At 37.4% G+C, this 22,449-nt stretch overlaps 1 protein-coding gene across 1 annotated transcript; it reads left to right on the forward strand.

Annotated features, from left to right (window-relative positions):
* Positions 1-6,545: 6,545 nt before the first annotated feature.
* On the forward strand, positions 6,546-16,891 carry LOC119421155. The gene is made up of 4 exons (XM_037688544.1): positions 6,546-6,608; positions 6,722-6,901; positions 14,268-14,957; positions 16,701-16,891. The coding sequence occupies exons 2-4, from the start codon at positions 6,778-6,780 to the stop codon at positions 16,889-16,891; spliced, it is 1,005 nt and encodes a 334-aa protein (XP_037544472.1). The 5' UTR covers positions 6,546-6,608; positions 6,722-6,777.
* The last annotated feature ends 5,558 nt before the right edge of the window (positions 16,892-22,449 follow it).

Below are 22,449 nucleotides of genomic sequence, written 5' to 3' on the forward strand. Positions count from 1 at the left end.
AGATCTAAAGACTTATGGAGATGTTTGCAGCTCTTCAGAGACTGAAGTCAGTGAGGATGATGAAGGTGATGATGTGAATGACTCTGACTCTCAGCTAAAAGACTTATCAGACTCTGGATCAGAACCTGAAGATGGGGACAAAGACTGGAAGGAGAGCAGAGCTCCTGAGTCAGGCGTAAACACTGTCAACGAATCTTGCAGCTTCACTGAGCATGGGAAGCAATTTCACAATACAAGTCAGTCGATGTCTTCAAGTTGTTTGGTTATCAAGGAATGTTTTGAAGTGAAGAAAACTGGAGGCTCAATCAAGAAAAAACAGTCAAGACAGAACTCATTTAGTTGTGAAGACTGTGGAAAAAGGTTTAACCGAAAGGGTTGTCTAAACACACACATGATAGCTCACACAGGACACAAAGCATTTCTTTGTGATGTTTGTGGACAAAGGTTTGGATATAAGTCAACTTTAAACACACACATGATAATTCACACAGGACAGAAATGGTTTAGTTGTGAAAACTGTGGAAAAACGTTTAACCGAAAGGGTTGTCTAAAGACACACATGATAGCTCACACAGGACACAAAGCATTTGTTTGTGATGTTTGTGGACAAAAGTTTGGACATAAGTCAACTTTAAACAGACACATGATAATTCACACAGGACAGAAATGGTTTACTTGTGAAGTCTGTGGAAAAAGGTTTAACCAAAAGGGTTGTCTGAAGAGACACGTAATAGTCCACACAGGACAGAAAGCATTTGTTTGTGATCTTTGTGGACACAGGTTTGGACAGAAGTCCGCTTTAAACACACACATGATAGTCCACACAGGACAGAAAGCATTTGTTTGTGATCTTTGTGGACAAAGGTTTGGACTTAAGTCAGCTTTAAACACACACATGGTAGTCCACACAGGACAGAAAGCATTTGTTTGTGATCTTTGTGGACAAAGGTTTGGACTTAAGTCGCATTTAAACACACACATGATAGTCCACACAGGACAGAAAACATTTGTTTGTGATCTTTGTGGACAAAGGTTTGGACGGAAGTCAACTTTAAACAGACACATGATAGTTCACACAGGACAGAAACTGTTTAATTGTGAAGACTGTGGAAAAAGGTTTAAACAAAACGGTTGTCTGAAGAGACACATGATAGTCCACACAGGACAGAAAACATTTATTTGTGATCTTTGTGGACAAAGGTTTGGAAGTAAGTCACATTTAAACACACACATGGGAATTCACACCAGCGAAAAGCAGTTTAGCTGTGAATAATAACCCTTATTTTGTTTGTTTTAATCTCATATCATAAAATAATACATTCCTTTTAGTACTGTTTGTTTCTTTGTACCTTTGTTACCAAACTTTCTATTTTTATATTTGTCCACTAGGTGGTGCTTCACTTTTTTTAATATGAAAGCTTCTGTAAAAGTCTAGTTCAACTTACCCCAGCAGAGGTACGTCTTTCACAGCTAGAGTCCCTGTGGAGTCATGCCTCCACAGTGGGTGACAGGTGCAAACAAGTAAAAGTTTGGTAAAGTAAGGAAACATAAAGTAGCTGCTGTTCAGTATAAAGAAAGGCAGAAAATTAAACATTGGCAAGACAATGGCTTTAAATCAAGTAATTTGCTCATTCATAGGAAAACCAGAGACATTATATTAAGATAAGCATGAAAAAGAAAGCATAATTTAATTTTGCCACAATACGAAATTGGAAATATGGGGTACGGTTATCAAAACAAGCAGTAAGTACAGCTAAGATGATCTGGCACATTTCTAAGATCTGCCTATGTTATGTAGAAATGCTCCTAATAATTTTAGTGTATATTATGTGCCTATATCACTGATATTTGTGTTTGGATCAGTCTAAAAGTTCTTTATCAATTTACAAAACAGGCTAATTTTTAAAAACTATATTTCTAAATTTTCAAGCAAGTTTAATAATCTTTATTACGTAAACATTTACTACCTTAATGCCAATATATTAAAGATACAGTTGGACAAAAAATATGTTTTTTTAGTTAAACTTGGTACTTTATTAGCCTAATCAGTGATATTTAAGATTTTGCCATAAATTATTGGTACCATCCTTCTCAAGACTATTTCAGCCCCAGCTCTCTGATTTTGTACAACCATACCATACCATTTTATTTATAGAGCACTTAAAACAGTGACAAGGCCGACCAAAGTGCTGTACAGACAGAACAACAGACAACACACAAAGCAATATACAAAATGAAGTAAATCAGAAATATAGACATAAAAACAATGCAGATAATGACGACTAACCAGTGTGGAGCATACAGGTTCAAACAGATCATATGGTGTTGAAAGCTACCGAATAGTAGTGGGTTTTTTAATGGGACTTGAAAACCGAGAGGGAGGGGGCCTGTCTGACAAGCAGAGGTAACTCGTTCCAGAGTCTTGGTCCTGCTACAGAGAAGGCCCTGTCCTCTGTGCTTAAGACGAGTTCCTGGAACTGTGAGGAGCAACTGGTCCGCTGACCTCATGGATCATGGTGGGACATACGGTTGTAGCAGATCAGAGAGATGGAGGGGGCGAAATTGTTCAGCGACTTGTAGACATACATGAGTATTTTGAACTGGATTCTAAGATGAACCGGTAACCAGTGCAGGGAGGCCAAAACTGGTGTAATGTGCTCTCTTTTGCCTGTACTGGTTAAAAATCGGGCTGCTGCATTCTGGACCAGTTGTAGTCGTGCAATGGAGGTTTGACTGATACCAAACAGGAATGAATTGCAGTAATCAAGCCTAGATGTAATGAATGCATGTATTACTGTCTTCAGGTTATTTTTGGACAATATGGGCTTCAGTTTAGACAGCCGCCTCAGTTGGAAGAAACATGATTTAACAATCATGTTTATGTGACTGTTAAGTTTCAGGGAAGGGTCCATTATCACGCCCAGATTAGTGACTCTTTGTTTTTCTGACAGGGTTAGAGCGGAGAGGTCGATGCAGTGGTTTGTGATTGTGTCGTTGGGAGGGAACAACATGACTTCAGACTTCTTTTCATTGAAACTTAAGAAATTTAAAGCCATCCAATCCCTGATGTCAGCTAGGTAGTCGAGCAGAGGTTGAATAGAGCATGTGCCATTGTGTCTTAATGGGAAGTAAATTTGACAGTCATCGGCGTAGAAGTGGAAGGACATGTTGTGTTTCTGGAAAATAGCACCAAGCGGCAGCAGGTATAGAGAATAGGAACCAGGCGTAAAATAACCAGAAAGCATTTCTCTTTAAAAAAAATAGGTTTAAGCTTTAAGTACTCGGTGGCGCAGAGGTTAGAAGATGGGTTTGTGATCGGAAAGTCGCAGGTTCACCTCCCGGTACCATCAACATCAAAATGTGGGTGGAAAAGGTGAAACACCCACGCCTCCCTCCACCCTCATTCGCCCCAATCTGGGCCCATGAGCTAGGCCCCTAACCCCCACCATCTGCTCCCTAAACAGGTCTCTCTTGAATATGAGTTATCATGGCTCAATGAGACTACCTGGATAAATAAAGGGTAAATGAAAAAAAAAAGTTTAATTAAAACTCCTAAAATAAGTCAATTTTTGGCCAGTGGCCACTCAGCTGTAATGTATTTACAGGGGTTTGGTCCCATGTGACTTTTGATCGAGTCTCACTAGTGGTCTGGTGAACTTCCATTTTTTTTGGAGTTTGCAGTATTTCTTACTTGCAGTTGTTTTGTGTTATTTTTAGTGTTTTTTGGTATTTTCAGCATTTTTCCTTTGCATTCATTTTTTTGGTAGAACGTTTCTTTTACTTTCTGTGATTGCAGGTTTTTCCTTTTGGGGCATTTTTCTGTTGCATTTGTTTTTTTGTTTTGGAATTTGCATCATTTGTGTGTTTGCAATACGTTTTAAATATTTGATGTGCGTTTAGCTGTTTGCAGCTCGTTTGCACTTGTTGCCCACCGTACTTCTCTCACCTCATCTGACAAAATCGTTTCAGTTCGGGTGTAAAGAGCAAAATCTCAGCTGTAATGTGCCCAAGTAAGTATTTAGTACTAAACTTGTTTTGTGTGTGTCTGTGTTTGTGTGTGCAAATGCAAATTATTTTTATTGTAAAAATGTAACTGGAAATCACAGATTTGTGTTAATATTTAGGAGACAGTTATCAATTACATTATCGGAGTCAAAACCAGCAGAATTCTGTTCTCATCTGGTGTTTATTTATATCAAACTTGTCTGAAAACTCTGCACATATTTAAGAAGAATTGCTGCAATGTAGGGTTCAACTGCAAAAACACCTCATTGAGCTCGTCAGTTCCTGAAATTAATACCAGTCTTAAATGTTTAGTGCATATAGATATAGAAAAATTAATAATTTAGAATACCACTCGTGTTATTATTGATGTTCTTTCACAGAAAAATAAACAAGAGAGAATGTTTCTGTTTCATGTTCAAATGTCTTTTTTTAAAAATCACCAACTAGTCAATCCAGCTGGTGCACAGGTTTATGTCTTACAATCTTGAGCTACGGTTCTGTCGGTCAGGAGGTGGAGCTTGGCTCTCCTGGTCTTAACCAGAATGTTGATTTGGTATAAATTCAGAATGATTTTTTTTTTGTATCTCAGTTTTTGTGTAAAATTGTGCTTTAATAATATATTAAAACAGAACTGATTCAACCAGTTTGACACGACTCTCAACAAGGAAGAGGGCTGGCAATGGAGGAGGGGGCATGCCAAAGACACCATCTTAGCACCAACATAGCTGGTTTGTTCCACTTTGGAGTAAGCTGTTGGGGGGGAGAATCAGTTTTGTGTTGTGTGTTTCCTTGACTGATGAAGCCTTCTGGATTGAAGGTGAAACGTTTCATCACAAAAAAAGAAACTGTCCAGATGACTTGACTGAAAAATGTTGGATTGTAAACCTGGATTATTGAGCATGGACTTTATTTTATGTTTTCCTGTCCGCTGTGCTTGTTTGTTTCTATTGTACAACACTTTGGTTGGCCTTGTTGCTGTCTTAAGTGCTCTATAAATAAATTGGTATGGTATGTTAATCTATTTTAACGATACACCTTGTTTGTGAATTTAAGTTAAATCATACAGACTAGGCGTGGCCTCCCCTGGGTACAGTCTCTGTGGTACAGAATACGGTCAAGCCTTGTCCTGCTCCAAATGTTTCAGGCACTCTTAACTTCTTCTTGTAACCACTTTCTGGATCTCTTCAGAAGCTCAAAAGTGATTAAGTCACTAAAGAGTGTCATGACTTCCTCATTTCAATATTTCTGGTTCAAAATCACTGTGCACCTTTCTTCATCTTGCAAGGATGATGATGTTCTCATCCTTGCTGAGAGTGGTGAGCGTGTCCCTGTAATGAAGGTCTTCATTACTTATTCTGGTACACTTAAAATGCTGATGTTTGAATAGTTTAACTGAAAGAATGGCAAGGAGAAACCGATTGAAATATTTTATTATTAGTTTTGTAGGTGTTCTTGGACAGCTCCTCAGCTGGTACTGATGATGACCTGTCCTGTTAACAAAAACAAATGCAGACAATATAAGTATTAGTGTGACTAATGTCTGAAATGGTGTGAAAAAGTGAAGTTACTTCTAACACCGAAGCTTCAAAGCACGCTTCAAACTCACAGGGTAGTTATGGTGAAGCAGCGGGTATGGCAAGCCTTTTTAACATAAAATCGAGTAGTCTGACTATCTGTATTTACATTCTAGATATCTAAAAATGAATTTAGACTAGGAACAATTACATTTTGACTAGTCAGAATGCTAATTTAAGATATCTGTATTTACATTCTGTCTAGTCAGAATAACAATTCAAGATATCTTAAAAGGAATTTTGACTAGTCAAAATGTAATTCAAGATATCTTAAATGACGTCACCTGATTCGTCATTTGAAGGGTCAAACATCCGTAATTACAATTCAAGATATCTCGAACGTAATTATGACTAGTCAGAATGGCATTTTTAGATATCTTGAATTAAGAAATTATGCGTAGACCCCGTGGCTGCTACTTAGCTGTTGAATGAATGATTGAATGAAGAAAAAAAAGTGTTACATGTATTGAAATGTCAGATCTTTGAACAGGAAATAATGAATATGAGGAAATAATTTTAAAAGATTTTAAAAATATACATACTTAAAAAAACTTCTAGACCAAACATGCATAAATTATAATTAGATTTAAACAAACAAACAACAACAACAAAAAAGCTAAACGATCTTGATTAATAGAGTACGGCCTTATTTTACAAATATTACACAATATACATGATAAACCACATTCCACATCAGTTGTTTGCGGTAATGCACCAAACTATTATTTCCCAACCACAATTTTTAAGAACCTACAAAATGCTTCAAAAAATATATACATATCCCTTTCACTGTCTACGTTTTCCACTTCCGCAGCCATACCTCACGTTTTCTGTCCTTTATATGACATATATGGTCTGAAGGACAGAAAACGTGATATCTATGCTTCAGACATGCTGCACTCTCTGCAGTTCTTCTCTTAAACAATGGGTGTCGCTGCGGAGCAAATGATACCGCTGCACACAGCTGAACAACACCAGAAGAAGAGTGACCGGAAGTATTTCTATCACGCTAATGAAGATAAAAAAAAGGTAAGGTATTGTGCTGTACTTTTAGACTACGAGTTGATTTTCTGTAACTTTACAGTAACTTCATTTTATTGTTTTCGTTTCGTCTGTACCCGTTCCAACACTATTATTTAAAGGAAACTTTAGGTAACAGAGACATCAGGCCAAACGAGAGGAAGTGGCTACGGAAGAAATGGAGTTTCTGGAAACAACAGATGCAGATTATAAAGAGGAACAATGTCGTTTAAAGGACAAACAGCAACACAACAAAACCCAAGATGCTGTTTTCAACCCAAAAGCTCTGCTTCACGGAAAAGGTTTGTGTCTAAACATTGTTGCTTTTCAGTGTGATGATTTAAGTTGCAGTTCACGGATTACAGGTTTCTCGAGGCTCACCAATGAGACTAACCTGTATAAATAAAGATTGAATTGAATTTTACCAAGGTCATGGACATACTTACTTTTAAAATCGGCTAAGTAGCAGCGTTATATTTATTTTATTATTTATATTTTCTTCTTTTTTAAGGCTTTATAAACCCTTCCCACACTATTACAAATCTTTCCCAGTCTCTTATAAACGCATCATATTAGAGCACGACCGATATGAAAATTTTGGCTATCACCAATACCGATATTGGGAGGGAAGGCTAGTGCCGATAACCAATATAATGGCTGAAAATAGAGCTTTGTCCACCCCCAATAATCTTAAGTAAATAGCTACTTTTAAACCTGTTTTAACACTTGTTACAAAGATAAGAATGTGTTAATATTTTACCTTTTTGAAATACTTGTATTGTCAAAAGGACAGTTCTTAGATACAAAGTGCAAAAAAATATTAATAATGTAACGTTCTTTTTACTGGTGAACTTTGAGTTTTTCTTAAAAGGGCCATTATTTATGCTTTTATAATATTTTCATAGTCCGTCACAGTTACCTCTAGAGGAAAATTGCACAAGTTACAACCTTCTCCAAGAACATCCTTGGTGAAGTAGTCCCACGCCATCCTACTACGAGCTTCTTTTGACATCTGTAAAAATAAGAAAATGAGTAAAACAATTATTTACATATAAAAAGTAAATCTGCCTAGTTTGGCAATTTTGAAAATCAGACATTTGGGATTTTACTTGTTTACATTAATTAGACTTAATTTATGCTTGATTAGATTCATATTAATTTAAATGTTTACTCAGTAAGTAAGCTCTAGCCCTTTCACACAGACATAGCCTGAGCAAACCCTGTATTCACGCACACGACACTGATGTTTTGGGGGTGACTGCATTATTTGTGTCCATACTAGAAGTTGTTTGGAGTGGCGAGTGGATCGGGGCTTGTTTATTTAGCGCAGCTGTTAGCAACCATGAAGCTACCAGTAAGTGAATCAGATGCACACTTTATGTAGTTCCACTCTCAATTTTCAAGTGGTGCAAACCTGCACAAAATCTCTTCTGAACTGTAATTTATAAACCATAAACTGTATAATTTAGAACTGGCTCCAGGTGATGTGTCTCATCTGGCCTCTTCAACCTGTTAAAAAGACAAATTACATTAAGTTTGTTGTATAACATGTCTATAAGATTTAGTATAATATGAGAAAAAACAGTTACCTTTGAGGTGCAGCTGGTGCATTAATCAGAGCTTTATTTATTACTTTAATTTTGTTTCATGTTGGCGTTGTGGCGCAGGTTTATCCCTAAAAAGCTACATGAAGGAATAACGTACATTTGGTCCAGCTTATTAAAAACAAACCTAAACCCCCTCGCCTTCCACTGAGCTGTTTGCTTGTAAATCCTTTGTGATATAGCAGGAGATGGAGTGGGAAATCTTTGCAGCCTTTGGGGAAGCCTGGAAGTTTGTTGCAGAGCTCACTAGCCGGCTGCTTCGCTTTCATCTTCCGCACATTTTGTTGTATTTCCAAATTACTGTACCACAATTTTATTTGACACTTCTTGCAAACAACCGTGCTCTTGATAAGCTCTGTCTTCCCCCAGAACATTGTAGGATCTGAAATGACTTTTAAAGACGAAGGAGCAAGTTGAATCGCGCTGTCCCCCTCCTCCATGCTAGCAGGCTCCATTCAGATAAAGGGAGCTGGCCAACTAGCTTGCTGTACGGTGGCCTACACAGTCAAAATTCTTCGGCAGCCGAGCAGACACGTAATGCGATATGCAGTACACTCGGGAGTAGGAGCAGAGAAAAATACAATTAAACACATTTTAAAATTGATTTATGGGCCTTTAGAATCAATTCATAATCGCCAGAACTAAGAATCAGATCATGTGTGTCAAACTTGAGGCGTGGGGACCAAATGTGGCCCTCGTTGACATCTTATCTGGCCCCCAAGATGTTATTTTAAATGTAAAATTCTTTTATCACTTAAATTTTTTTTCAGTAATCTTTTATTATGATGTCAAAAGTGCAGCAGAGAACATCAAATGAGACCAATCCAACTCTTGTTGAGGAACCTGCAACCAAGAAAAGATGTTGGGTATGTAACTTGAGTTAAAGTAGATCCTGAAGCCGGCCCTTAGTTTGAAAAAGATTTTAATTTTGGCCCCCTTTTGTAAGTGGGTTTGACACCCCGATCTAGATTCTTTAAAAAATTGATATTTTTTTCTGCACCCCTAAATGGGACCATTATCACCAATACTGATATGTCCCCAAAGGCCTATATTGGCCATACCAATATATTGCGCAATACAGTGAAGTGGCAATGAGTGAACCGCAATATAATGAGGGACAACTGTACTCCCAGCAAGCAGGTTGCCCCCGGTTCAAATCTTAGTCTGGGGGGCCTTTCTGGGTGGAGTTTGCATGTTCTCTTCGTGCAGCATGCGTAGGTTTCTGTGATGGACATGCGACCTGCCCAGGGTGTACCCCACCTCTCGCACAGTGATGGCTGGACATGGGCACCAGTGACCCCCAAGACCCAAAAAGAAAGTAGCGGGTAAAGATAATTGATGGATCTGTGGACTGTACTCTTTACATGTAAACCTTTGAGACGTGACTGTATGCAGGAAAAAGCTCTCAACTGTGGGCTGTGTGTGAGGTGAGTGGGGGTTGGATGGATGGATGGATGGGCGAGACTGGTTGGTTAACCTCTAGGTGTAGAAAAAATTTCAGTCAAAATATGTTTTTCTGTTTTAATCCATGTTTAGATAACCAGTTATGTAAATCATCTCAAAAGGCATTAATATACATTCATAAAATATGTGGCCACTCTGGTTTCAACTAGCTTGTTACAGAATGAACAATCACTGAACTGAAAACCAAAATGTTTACATAGGAAATCAGCAGAAGGGTATATTCTGTTAAGAACCTTTGGGAAATTTGTAACTAAAATTCTCAAATGGTATAACATTTCCTGTATGATCAAGTGCAATACAGACCATATGCCTTTTTCTAGCCAGTTTTGTAGAAGTATTGACTTGTGGTTATGTAATACATATCTGCAGTTTCATATTGGGGTATCGTGGGGACTGAAACTGAGTCTGTAAATAATTTTTCAATATACTAAAACTTAATGAAATAAGAAGTTATTAGGTCTGTTAACTTATTATTTTTATACATAAATGTTTGTGCTCAGTGCCCTGAGATGTTTTCTGTTGTGACTTGGTGCTATTAGGGATGCACAGTATTGAATATTTGGCCGATAGCCGATAACCGATGCCGATATTTTTATATACACTGCCTGGCCCAAAAAAAAGTCGCCACCTGGATTTAACTAAGCAAATGGGTACGAGCCTCCTATTGGATAGTTACTGCATGGGTGATTATCTTTCAGCTGGCAACAAGATATTTAACCCCAACTGGTGCAATGAGTTGCTTCTGATTTCTTGAACAACCATGTCTAAAGACAGATGGCGTGGTCGTGGAAAAGATGTCGGTCTGTTTGAGAGAGGTCAAATCATTGGCATGCACCAAGCAGAGAAAACATCTAAGGAGATTGCAGAAACTACTAAAATTGGGTTAAGAACTGTCCAACCCATTAATAAAAACTGGAAGGATAGTGGGGACCCATCGTCTTCGAGAAAGAATTGTGGCCAGAAAAAAAAATCCTGAATAATCGTGATCGGCGATCACTTAAACGTTTGGTGAAATCAAATAGAAGAAAAACAACAGTAGCACTCAGGGCTATGTTTAATAGTGAAATTAAGAGCATTTCCACACACACAATGCGAAGGGAACTCAAGGGATTGAGACTGAACAGCTGTGTAGCCTTAAGAAAACCTCTAATCAGTTGTAGCTTAGAAAAGCAGTATGCTATACTCCGCCACCATTGTTGTTTATGGAAATATGCAATTGGTTCGCGCAAACGTGAAATATATGTCTGTTGTAAACATGCTTTCACTCTGTGGGAGATTTTTAGATTCTCAGCGGGTGGTCTCCCGAAAACCTCCACTCAGAGTTGGGTTGAGAAACCTCCGGATTCAAAGGGGGGGATACTAGTGTTGTGTGAATGAACAGCAGAACCACAGAGAGAAAGGTGCAGTTTCACTTAAAATATGCGCCATGTAAACTGCCTCTTAGACCATTTAGAGTTTAGAAACATTGTTTAGGATATTGCAAGAGTGTGGGAAGGGTTTAAAATGTCTTTGTATATGTATATATACACTACATTGCCAAAAGTATTTGATCACCTATCCAAATTATCGGAATCAGGTGTTCCAATCACTTCCATGGCCACAGGTGTATAAAATGAAGCACCTAGGCATGCAGACTGTTTTTACAAACATTTGTGAAAGAGTGGGTCGTTCTTGGGAGCTCAGTGAATTCCAGCATGGAACTGATAGGATGCCACCTATGCAACAAATCCAGTCATGAAATTTCCTTGCTCCTAAATATTCCACAGTCAACTGTCAGCTGTATTATAAGAAAATGGAAGTATTTGGGAATGACAGCAACTCAGCCATGAAGTGGTAGGTCACATAAACTGACAAAGCGAGGTCAGCAGATGCTGAAGCGCATAGTGCGAAGAGGTCACCAACTTTCTGCAGAGTCAATCACTACAGGCCTCCAAACTTCATGTGGCCTTCAGATTAGCTCAAGAACAGTGCGCAGAGAGCTTCATGGAATGGGTTTCCATGGTCGAGCAGCTGCATCCAAACCATACGGCACCAAGTGCAATGCAAAGTGTTGGATGCAGTGGTGTAAAGCACGCCGCCACTGGACTCTAGAGCAGTGGAGGCACGTTCTCTGGAGTGACGAATCGCGTTTCTCCATCTGGCAATCTGATGGACGAGTCTGGATTTGGCGGTTACCAGGAGAATGATACTTGTCTGACTGCATTGTGCCAAGTGTAAAGTTTGGTGGAGGGGGGATTAAGGTGTGGGGTTGTTTTTTAGGAGCTAGGCATGGCCCCTTAGTTCCAGTGAAAGGAACTCTGACTGCTTTAGCGTACCAAGACATTTTGGATAATTCCATGCTCCCAACTTTGTGGGAACAGTTTGGAGCTGGCCCGTTCCTCTTCCAAAAATGACTGTGCACCAGTGCAAAAAACAAAGTCCATAAAGGCATGGATGGCAGAGTCTGGTGTGGATGAACTTGACTGGCCTGCACAGAGTCCTGACCTCAACACCTTTGGGATGAATTAGAGCAGAGGCTGAGAGCCAGGCCTTCTCATCCAACATCAGTATGTGACCTCACAATTGCGCTTCTGGAAGAATGGTCAAAAATCCCCATAAGCACACTCTTAAACCTTGTGGACAGCCTTCACAGAAGAGTTGAAGCTGTTCTAGCTGTAAAGGGTGGACCAACGTCATATTGAACCCTATGGATTAGTTATAGAATAGGACAATTGCCTTTGAAATTCTAACAGGATGAATGCATTCCTGGTCATCGATGATTCAGTTTATTGTATTTCGTTCCTGTCATAGTCTACAGAAATATGAACGTCTTTACCCCTCTTCTATCCGTTTTGCTTTTGACTGGATGTAGGCTCCTTTGGCTTTGTTAATGTAAATATTGTCTAGAGAGGAGTGTAGGAGGATCAATTGTCGTTTGTCATCTTTGTTTAGTAAATAAAGCTTTATTACAAATGTCATGAATTTCTCTTACAATGTTGGCTTCTCTTTGTTTGCTGGTTTGACTTAAAATTTGACAAATTCAATTTAAAATTGACAATGACAATGATATTTTGTGATCCTACTTAACTATAATTTGATAGTGATGAGTCTTTGTTTATATTAACAATTGTTCTTTTTATGTTCTGACAAAAGGAGTCATGATTAAGGAAATTCAAATTGAATTTCCAAAATCCTTTGTTGCGCCTTTCTGTGTTTGTAGGATTTAAAGTGAGTTTAATAATGCAGTGATCAGTAAGTGGTGCAGCAGAGTTAGTAGAGTTAACTTCTAGGCTATGTGTAATAGCTTATACAAGCCAAAAGTTTAATCTAGATTTTATTGTTCCATCTGGTTTAAACCAGGTAAAAATTTGTGCCTCTGGATGTAAAGTGTGCCATATATCATTCAAATTGAACTCATTACAAAATTCAAACAAAATGGAGTTGTAATGATGATTTTGCAACTTTGATAGACCTCTATCAAGCCATTTGTCCATTACCATTTAATGGTTTCCTCCAAAAATAATTTCACAGTTTAAATATGTTTGAGACAGAGGTCTTTTAGAGCATTGCTCAATTCTGTAAAGTTGTTGTTTTGATTGTGATCATTGTAACCATATATATTACTGTATTATAAAACAAACCTCTAAATATGCATCATTCACTACCAAAAGTCTGGTCTATAATTTGTTATAAATAAGTAAAATCAGTTGTTTTTATTTGTAACAATTACACGTTGTTTGTTTATTCAAACATTGAACTCCCAGGGATTCATTATCCGTCAAGGAATAGTTTATTTTTGCTTGCTACATCGCGTAGAAAGGCTTTTGAAGCACAGTCTCATTTTTCCTTACACGTCAAACCACGTAAGATCCGTTGAGATCACGCTTGCGTCACGCCCCCTCATACGTGTTGACAGGTTGTGCTCCACTTCTGCGAAGGAGGAGTCTAGGCCCTATAAATCAGTAATGACACGGGACATCAACCCATCCAGTTTCTGATTGCCTCATAGACTGGACTGGCCAGCGCTGTAAACTGTAACCTTTTCCTGCCTTGATTTTAATACAATTGGTAAAACTGAAGTCACGTTTCCTTGATTTATTGTTAGTTTGAGTGCTGCTTCTGAGGGAGGTCCAAGCCAGGGGGAGCAGCGTGGGCTGGAGGCAGGTCCTGGGTCCAAGAGGAGGCCTGAGGCCCATGGCTAGCAATAGCTAGCTGCAGTGAACCATGACCCGCAGCCAGCTCCCGTTGTAACAGCTTGAGGCAGTTTGTCTCACAATGGCAACGGACGGATGTAAATTAAAACTTAGTTCATGTGAACACTACATGCTCTCGTCAACATTTCATTTAATTTAGTGTATTATTGATGAAACAGCTTGACAAATCCCAGGAAAAAACATAATATTGGATTTTTTTCCTCAATAAATAAATGACCAAGTAAAATATTATTTTTGTCTTATATAACTGGGTTCTCTTTATCTACTTTTAGGACTTGTGTGAAAATCTAATGTTTTGTAATTTTCATGTAGAAATTTAGAAAGTTTTAAAGGCTTCACAAATTTTTCAGCCACCACTGTATGTGTGAATATAAAGTTATAATTGTGCCTGATGTTCATGTTTTCAGTGTTCCCTGCAGAGGTTCAGCAGATGGTGCTGATTAAAGAAGAAGCTCTTGAAGTACAGATACTTGGTATGGAACAACAGGATCCAGAGACCCTCAACATAAAGGAGGAAGAGGAGGAACTGTGGACCAGTCAAGAGGGAGAGCAGTTTTGTGTGAAAAAGGAGTCTGATGACACAGGGTTTGCATTCACTGCTGTTCCTTTGAAGAGTGAGAAAGATGAAGAGAAACCTCTGGTTTTACAGCTTCATCAGCACCAATTAAAAGAGGAAGAGCTTCCATCCAGCAGCTCAGCTGACCAGATAAAAGCAGCAACTGGTGGAGAGGACTGTGGAGGAGCAGAGACTACCAGGAACCCAGATCTAAATACTTATGGAGATGATTGCAGCTCTTCAGAGACTGAAGTCAGTGAGGATGATGAAGGTGATGATGTGAATGACTCTGACTTTCAGTTATCAGACTCTGGGTCAGAATCTGAAGAGAGTGACAAAGACTGGAAGGAGGGCAGAGCTCCTGAGTCAGGTGTAAACACTGTCAACAAATCTTGCAGCTTCACTGAGCATGAGAAACCGTTTCACAAGACAAGTCAGTCAGTGATGTCTTCAAATTGTTTGGCTATCAAGGAAAGTTTTGAAGTAAAGAAAACTGGAGGCTCAATCAAGAAAAAACAGTCAAGACAGAATTCATTTAGTTGTAAAGATTGTGGAAAAAGATTTAACCAAAAGGGTTGTCTAAAGAGACACATGATAGTTCACACAGGACAGAAACGGTTTAGTTGTGAAGACTGTGGAAAAAGATTTAACCACAAGTGTCATCTAAAGACACATATGATAGTCCACACAGGACAGAAACGGTTTAGTTGTGAAGACTGTGGAAAAAAATTTAACACAAATAGTAATCTAAAGACACACTTGATAGTTCACACAGGACAGAAACGTTTTAGTTGTGAAGACTGTGGAAAAAGATTTAACTCAAAGAGTAATCTAAAGACACACATGATAATTCACACAGGACAGAAACTGTTTAGTTGTGAAGATTGTGGAAAAAGATTTAACCTGAAGAGTCATCTAAAGAAACACATGATGGTTCACACAGGACAGAAACAGTTTAGTTGTGAAGACTGTGGAAAAAGATTTAACACAAAGGGTAGTCTAAAGAGACACATGATAGTTCACACAGGACAAAAAACATTTGAATGTGATTTTTGTGGTCAAAAGTTTGGTCAGAAATCACATTTAAACAGACACATTATAGTCCACACAGGAGAGAAAACATTTGAATGTGATTTTTGTGGACAAAAGTTTGGACGAAAGTCAGATTTAAATGCACACATTATAGTTCACACGGGACAAAAAACATTTGCTTGTGATCTTTGTGAACACAGGTTTGGACAGAAGTCACATTTAAACAGACACATGATAGTCCACACAGGACAGAAAACATTTGTTTGTGATCTTTGTGGACAAAAGTTTGGACTTAAGTCTAATTTAAACAGACACATGGGAATTCACACCAGAGAAAAGCAGTTTAGCTGTGAATAATAACCCTTGTTTTTTCTGTTTTTATCTCATGTCATAAAATAACACATTCCTTTCAGTAATATTTTTTCTTTGTACCTTTGTTACCAAACTTTCTATTTTTATCTTTGTCCACTAGGTGGTGCTTCACTTTTTTTTTAATATGTGAGCTTCTGAAAAAGTCTAGTTCAACTTACCCCAGCAGAGGTATGGCTTTCACGGCTAGTCGCTGAAGAGTCTTGCCTCCACGGTGGGTGACGGGTGCAAACGAGTAAAAGTTTGGTACAGTAAGGAAACAAAAAGTCGCTATTGTTAAAAGGAAAGGCAGAAAATTAAACATGGGCAAGACAATGGCTTTAAATCATGTAATTTGCTATTTCATAGGAAAACCAGAGACATTATATTAAGATAAACATGAAAAAGAAAGCATTAGATAATTTTGCCACAATGTGTAATTGGAATTAGGAGGTGAGGTTATCAAAACCAGCAGTAAGTCCAGCTAATGCCCCTTTTCCATAGTACCTTATCAGCACGACTTGACTCAGTTCGGTACGGTTTTGATCCCTTTTCCACTATGAATTTTTCGTGGAACCGGCACTTTTTTTGGTCCCTTCTTCTCAAGGATACCAAGCGAGCCAAGCCGGCACCAAAACGTGACGTCAGAACACTGTCGGTCACTGATTGGTCAGGGGGCGGATTCACTAGAGGGGTTTGAGAATTTTCACAACACTCAATCCGCCATTTGCAATTACCAGTGTTCGAACTCAAGGAGTGATTGGACCTATTTTTAAGATTTTAAAAACAGTAATGACAACACTGCGGTCTAATGCTTAAAGTGCAGGCGTTTTTTGTGCTTGGTGGCCAACGACAGAATTCATAGCGAGCTAGAATGGAGCTCCGCCGGTCCCTGACTTCCCAGTCCTCTCCACCGGAGTTTTGGAGCCCCCTCAGGTCATGCAGGGTGTAATCTCCCTGGATCCAAGCTCTGCCGGTCACCGCAGCAGATCCTCCATGCTGCTGACTCGGGGCTTGGGCTTCGGATCTCGGCCTTGCGTGCTCTGTGGGCTCCGATCTCTGCTGGTCACCATGGAGGATCATACGAGCTGCTGACTCACAGAAAGCTGTTGCCCGGACCTCGGCCTCGAGTGATCGTGAAAGTCAAACCCCAATCCAGGCAGACGGGCGGACTGGGACGGAGTGTGGAAACGATTTTTAAAAATGTTTTATGTATTAAAAACAAGTTTTTTTTTAATCAGTGAAGATTAAAAATAAATAAATGGTGCCGGCTTTGTCATGAAATCCTGTTTTCACTTTAATGACTATTAAATAATTTGTTAAAGGTAACTCAGCTGAAAAACCATAAAAAGACACACAATTATTAGATCTGTCAGGAATATTTCCCTCAAATATGTTTAAAGAAGAGCTACGGCCTTTAGTTAAACTTTATTTTAACCCACAGATGTATAAATCACAAAACAAGAACTTTAAAGAAAGGCTAAAAATAAAACATCTGAACAAGAAACAAACCTACATATCTAAATTGAACATGTCTGACGATCAGATTCGATTCCTAATTTTTATGTCACGATACGATACAAAATCGATTATTTTTTTCCCGATTCGGAAACTATTTTCGATTCATAAACGATTTTTCTATTGAAATGGTCATAAATTTTGTTTCATTTATAATGTATATGTAACTGACAAGCTGAAAAGATTTAACAACAATGTAAACAAATAGAACATTTATTTAAAACAATAATTTTATGTTCCTTACTGTATCAAATATTTTTTATTTGTTTCATATTTGTACCAAAAATAGGAAAAAATAAAGGAGTGCATAAAATTCTGTTACTTAAATTACCAGTATTAGGTTAGCTTAGTTGCCTGAATTTTACTAAAAAACAAAAAATAATAATCTTGAAACAAATAATTCATCCATCCATCATCTTTATCCACTTCTTCTTTTTCGAGTCACGGGTGTCACTAGTGCCCATATCAGCATCACTCTGTGAGAGGTGGGGGACACCTGGACATGTCTCCAGTCCATCACATACAAATAATTCAAAATATATAAATACAAAAGTAAACAGACTTCTGCCTACAATACATGGTACATTAACCTTTAACTCAACATAAAATACAGACTTCAGTTATTTTTAACCATATTGCTCTAACATTTGCTATATTTTCAAAACTTGACCTAATATGAAATATACAGACTTCACAGTCTTAACCGTATTGATTCATATTTAGTAAGTGTTTAGCAAAATTTCAAAACTTGTGCAAGTTTGCACAAAAACGTCTTCTGAAATGTAATTTATAAACCATAAACTATCATTTAGAACTGGCTCCAGGTGATGTCTCAGCTGGCCTCTCCAACCTGTTAAAAAGACAAATTGCTTAAAGTTTGTTGTATAACTTGTCTATAAGTTTTATGTGAGAAAAAACAGTTACCTTTGATCTGCAGCTGCATCAGTGCTTCTTCCATCTGTTGTTTCATGGTGAAGTTGCGGTGCTGCTTTATCGCAAAAAAAATAAAATCTACGTGAAGGAATAACGTATGTTCAGCGTATTAAAAATAAACCTAAACCCCTCACCTTCCACTGAGCTGTTTGCTTGTAAATCCTTTGTGATATAGCAGGAGATGGAGTGGGAAATCTTTGCAGCCTTTGGGGAAGCCTGGAAGTTTGTTGCAGAGTTCGCTGGTCAGCTGCTTTTGCTTTCATCTTCACATTTTGTCGCATTTCCAAAATAGTGTCCCGCAATTTTATTTTATACTTCTTGCAAACAACCTTGCTTTTGTTAAGCTCTGTCTTGCCCGCAACATTGTAGGATCCGAAATGATTTTTAAAGACGAAGAAGCAGGTTGAATCGCGCCGTCTCCATCCTCCATGCTAGCAGACTCCATTCAGATAAAGGGAGCTGGCTAACTAGCTTGCTGTACGGTGGTCTACACGGCCAAAATTCTAATAAATTCTCACCCTGTACTGAAACCTGTTTCAAAATCTCACCGCCACCAGCTGGTAAGGCACATGACGTCAATTTGAGCCCCGCCCACTGGAACCGGTACTGAATACATAATGGAAACTCAATGTGTACCGTACCGAATCGAACCGTGCTGTACCGGTACTAATGGAAAAGAGGCATAAGATGATTTGGCACATTTCTAAGATCTGCCAATGTAAAGTAGAAATACTTCCAATAATTTTAGTGTATATTATGTGTCTATATCTCTGACAGTGTTTGGGTCAGTGTAAAAAGGTCTCTATCAATGTACAAAACAAGCTAATATTTAAATCTATATTTCTAAATTTTTTTCAACCAAGTTCAACAATCTTTATGAAGTAAACATTTTCTACCTTAATGCCAATATATTAAGGATACAATTGGACAGAAAATATGTTTTTTAAATAATCTTGGTACTTTACTTAGCCAAAACAGTGATATTTATGATTTTGCCATAAATTATTTGGGGTACCGTCTTTCTCAAGACTATTTCAGCCCCAGCTCTCTGATTTTTGTACATCCAGGCTTAAAATGACCAGAAATAATTTATCTTTAAAATAAAATACTTTGAAGCTTTAAGTACTTGGTGCACATTAAACTCCTAAAATAAGCCACTTTTTGGCCACTGGCCGCTCAGCTGTTGTGTATTTACAGAGTTCTGGTCCCATATGACTTGGCGGTTGCGTCCCCTTAGTGGCCTGGTGAACTTCCGTTTTTTCGAGTTTGCAGCGTTTCTTACTTGCAGTTGTTTTGGTGTTTTTTAGTGTTTTTGGTATTGGCTGCATTTTTCCTTTACATTCTTTTTTTGGTTGAATATTTCTTCTATTTTCTGTGATTGCAGGTTTTTCCTTTTGTCTTATTTTTCTGTTTCACTTGTTTTTTTTGTTTTTTTTTTTGGAATTTGCATCATTCATGTGTTTGCAATGCTTTTTAACCGTTTGCTGTGCGTTTACACCTGTCGACTCGCCCACCGTACACCTCTCATCTCATCTGACAAAATCGTTTCAGTTCGGGTGTAAACAGCAAAATCTCAGTTGTAATGTGCCCAAGTAAGTATTTAGTACTAAGGTTGTTTTGTGTGTGGATGTGTGTGCAAATACAATTACATTTTAACGTAAAAGTTTAACTGGAAGTCACAGATTTGTGTTATTATTTAGGAGACAGTTATCAATTACATTATCAGAGTCAAAACCAGCAGAATTATGTTCTCATCTGGTGTTTATTTATATCAAACTTGTCTGAAAACTCTGCACATATTTAAGAAGAATTGCTGCAATGTAGGGTTCAACTGCAAAAACACCTCATTGAGCTCGTCAGTTCCTGAAATTGGTACCAGTCTTAAATGTTTAGTGCGTATAGATATACAAAACCTAATAATTATAATAATACCACTCGTGTTATTATTGATGTTCCTTCACATAACAATAAACAAGAGATAATGTTTCTGTTTTATGTTCAAATGTCTTTTTAAAAGTCCCCAACTAGTCCATCCAGCTGGTGCACAGGTTTGTGTCTTACAATCTTGAGCTATGGTTCTGTCGGTCAGTAGCTGGAGCTTGGCTCTCCTGGTCTTAACCAGAATGTTGATTTGGTATTTAATTCAGAATTATTTTGTTTTTCAGTTTTTGTGCAAAACTGTGCTTTAATTATATATTGAAACAGAAAACAAAAATATTATACTGTACAGTCAGAATGTTCATCTTATTAATTAATCAATTAATGAATCCTGTACCCTTTCATGTCTCTGACTGCACCTGACCTGTTTAGGACTTAATTGTTGGTATTTTTTTATATATTTATTTTATATTCTCTGTTATTTTTTTTAAATATTTTCTGTTATTTTTTTAATCTTGTGATTTCTTGTGTATGTTCCTTTGTACTGAAACTCTGGCACAACAATTTCTTGCGGGATCAATACAGTTCTATCTTATCTTATTTGTTGCACATTAATCTTCATATTTTGACATTGCTTACATTATTATTATTATAAAAGTATTTCTAGTGTGTATGTAACCAGATAACCTCTAGGGGCGCCACTTCCCTCATGGAGAACAACAAATCGTTCTTTCTGTTTTCACACCTGGTTGTGTTCAGCCATGCAGGATCAAACAGCACATCTCTGCACAAAGATGACAATATGAGCTTTTCATTATGAAGTGTTTTAAAGTTTGTTTTATGACTTACAGCTTATTTAAACAAAGGAGGTTGTGATAAACGTCAGTAATGAATACATCATGAAACCGCTTTAAGCTTTATGTAGATACAAATTAACAGCTTTTACAAATAATATAAAAGTTAACAAGTTACTAATAAAATTGCCCTGACTTACAAGGCTTTTAGCATATTTTACAAACACATAAAACTAGTGGTGTTTTTATATTAATCATATTATCCTTATATTATTATAGTCACCAATAACATATTTACTATAATCTTTATTGACATAAATAGCCACTTTTACTTATTACATGATACAACGGCATACCTCAATACTCGAGTGCCATCTCGCGGCTGAAAATGGTAGCATTCAAATTTTTTCAGTCAGAATGAATGAAAACTCATATCTCAGCCAAAAATTGGTTTTTAAATATGAGGGGAAAAAAATCCATAAATATGTTGCTTCGGCATATAAGTCGCAAGGCATGCAAATTATGCACAAAAAAAACCTGACTTAAACAGCGAAAAATACAGTGTATAAACACACACACAGTAGTCCCTCGTTTATTATTGGTTTTAGGGACCACACCCACCCGCGATAAGTGAAAAACAGCGAAGTAGGGAGACAGTAGTTTAAGTTCAGTAAACTTTGTCATGAGATGCCCCAGGCACAATTTAAATACTGTAACATTTTAAATAATACATGCAGTATGTATGTACATATATATACATACATACATATATATATATACATATATATATATATATTATATATATATATATATTATATTATATATATATATATATATTATATATATATTATATATATATATATTATATATATTATATATATATATTTAACATATATGTGTGTGTATGTGTGTGTGTAATATTTTGTGTAAAACATATGGCTAGAACTACATTTGATAAATTTTGCACTGTTGCACAAGAAAGAAGCCTAATGCTTGATTTGTTTTTTATTTAAAAACTCTGTGGCCCTAGTAGAGGAATTTTCTTGATTAAGATTATTTTGTGGTTTAGCAGTTTTCAAAATAAATGCTGGCAAAATGACACCCTATGCTTTTCAAAGAAAAAGGCCAAAAAGGAGATATATGCCTGCAGTTAGAGAGGACATGGAGCTATTGGAGTGAGGACAGAGGATGCCGAGGGATGCTCAGATGCTCAGGGAACTTGTGTTTGCCCAGACACATGAAAAATTAGAGGAAACATTGCAGTGTTTACATGTTTTGATCACATAGATGACACTTAATGAGACATTTGAGTTAACATTTATAAATTAACATTTGAAATAAAATGACTTCTTTAAACCTTGCCGAGTATGAAAACCTGGAAAACTGGTTTGAGACAATGAAACGTTTTCTTCAACATTTTATGAAAACCTGCATATTTACATTTCAAGCTTACAAAGTTAAGCATAGTGATTAATCAGATTAATCACAGCCCCAGAGTGTGATTAATCTGATGAAGTTTTTTAATCGATT

The sequence above is a fragment of the Nematolebias whitei genome, chromosome 15, assembly GCF_014905685.2.
Source record: "Nematolebias whitei isolate Nwh7 chromosome 15, NemWhi1, whole genome shotgun sequence".
NCBI classification, from domain to species: Eukaryota; Metazoa; Chordata; class Actinopteri; order Cyprinodontiformes; family Rivulidae; genus Nematolebias; species Nematolebias whitei.

Excerpts from the sequence above, each read along its gene's own strand:
- LOC119421155 (XM_037688544.1), top strand. The coding sequence starts at position 6,778 with ATGGAGTTTCTGGAAACAACAGATGCAGATTATAAAGAGGAACAATGT. Across the intron at positions 6,902-14,267 it reads AGCTCTGCTTCACGGAAAAG|TGTTCCCTGCAGAGGTTCAG; the intron begins GTTTGTGTCTAA and ends TCATGTTTTCAG. Across the intron at positions 14,958-16,700 it reads AAGACAGAATTCATTTAGTT|TCCTCTCCACCGGAGTTTTG; the intron begins GTAAAGATTGTG and ends CTGACTTCCCAG.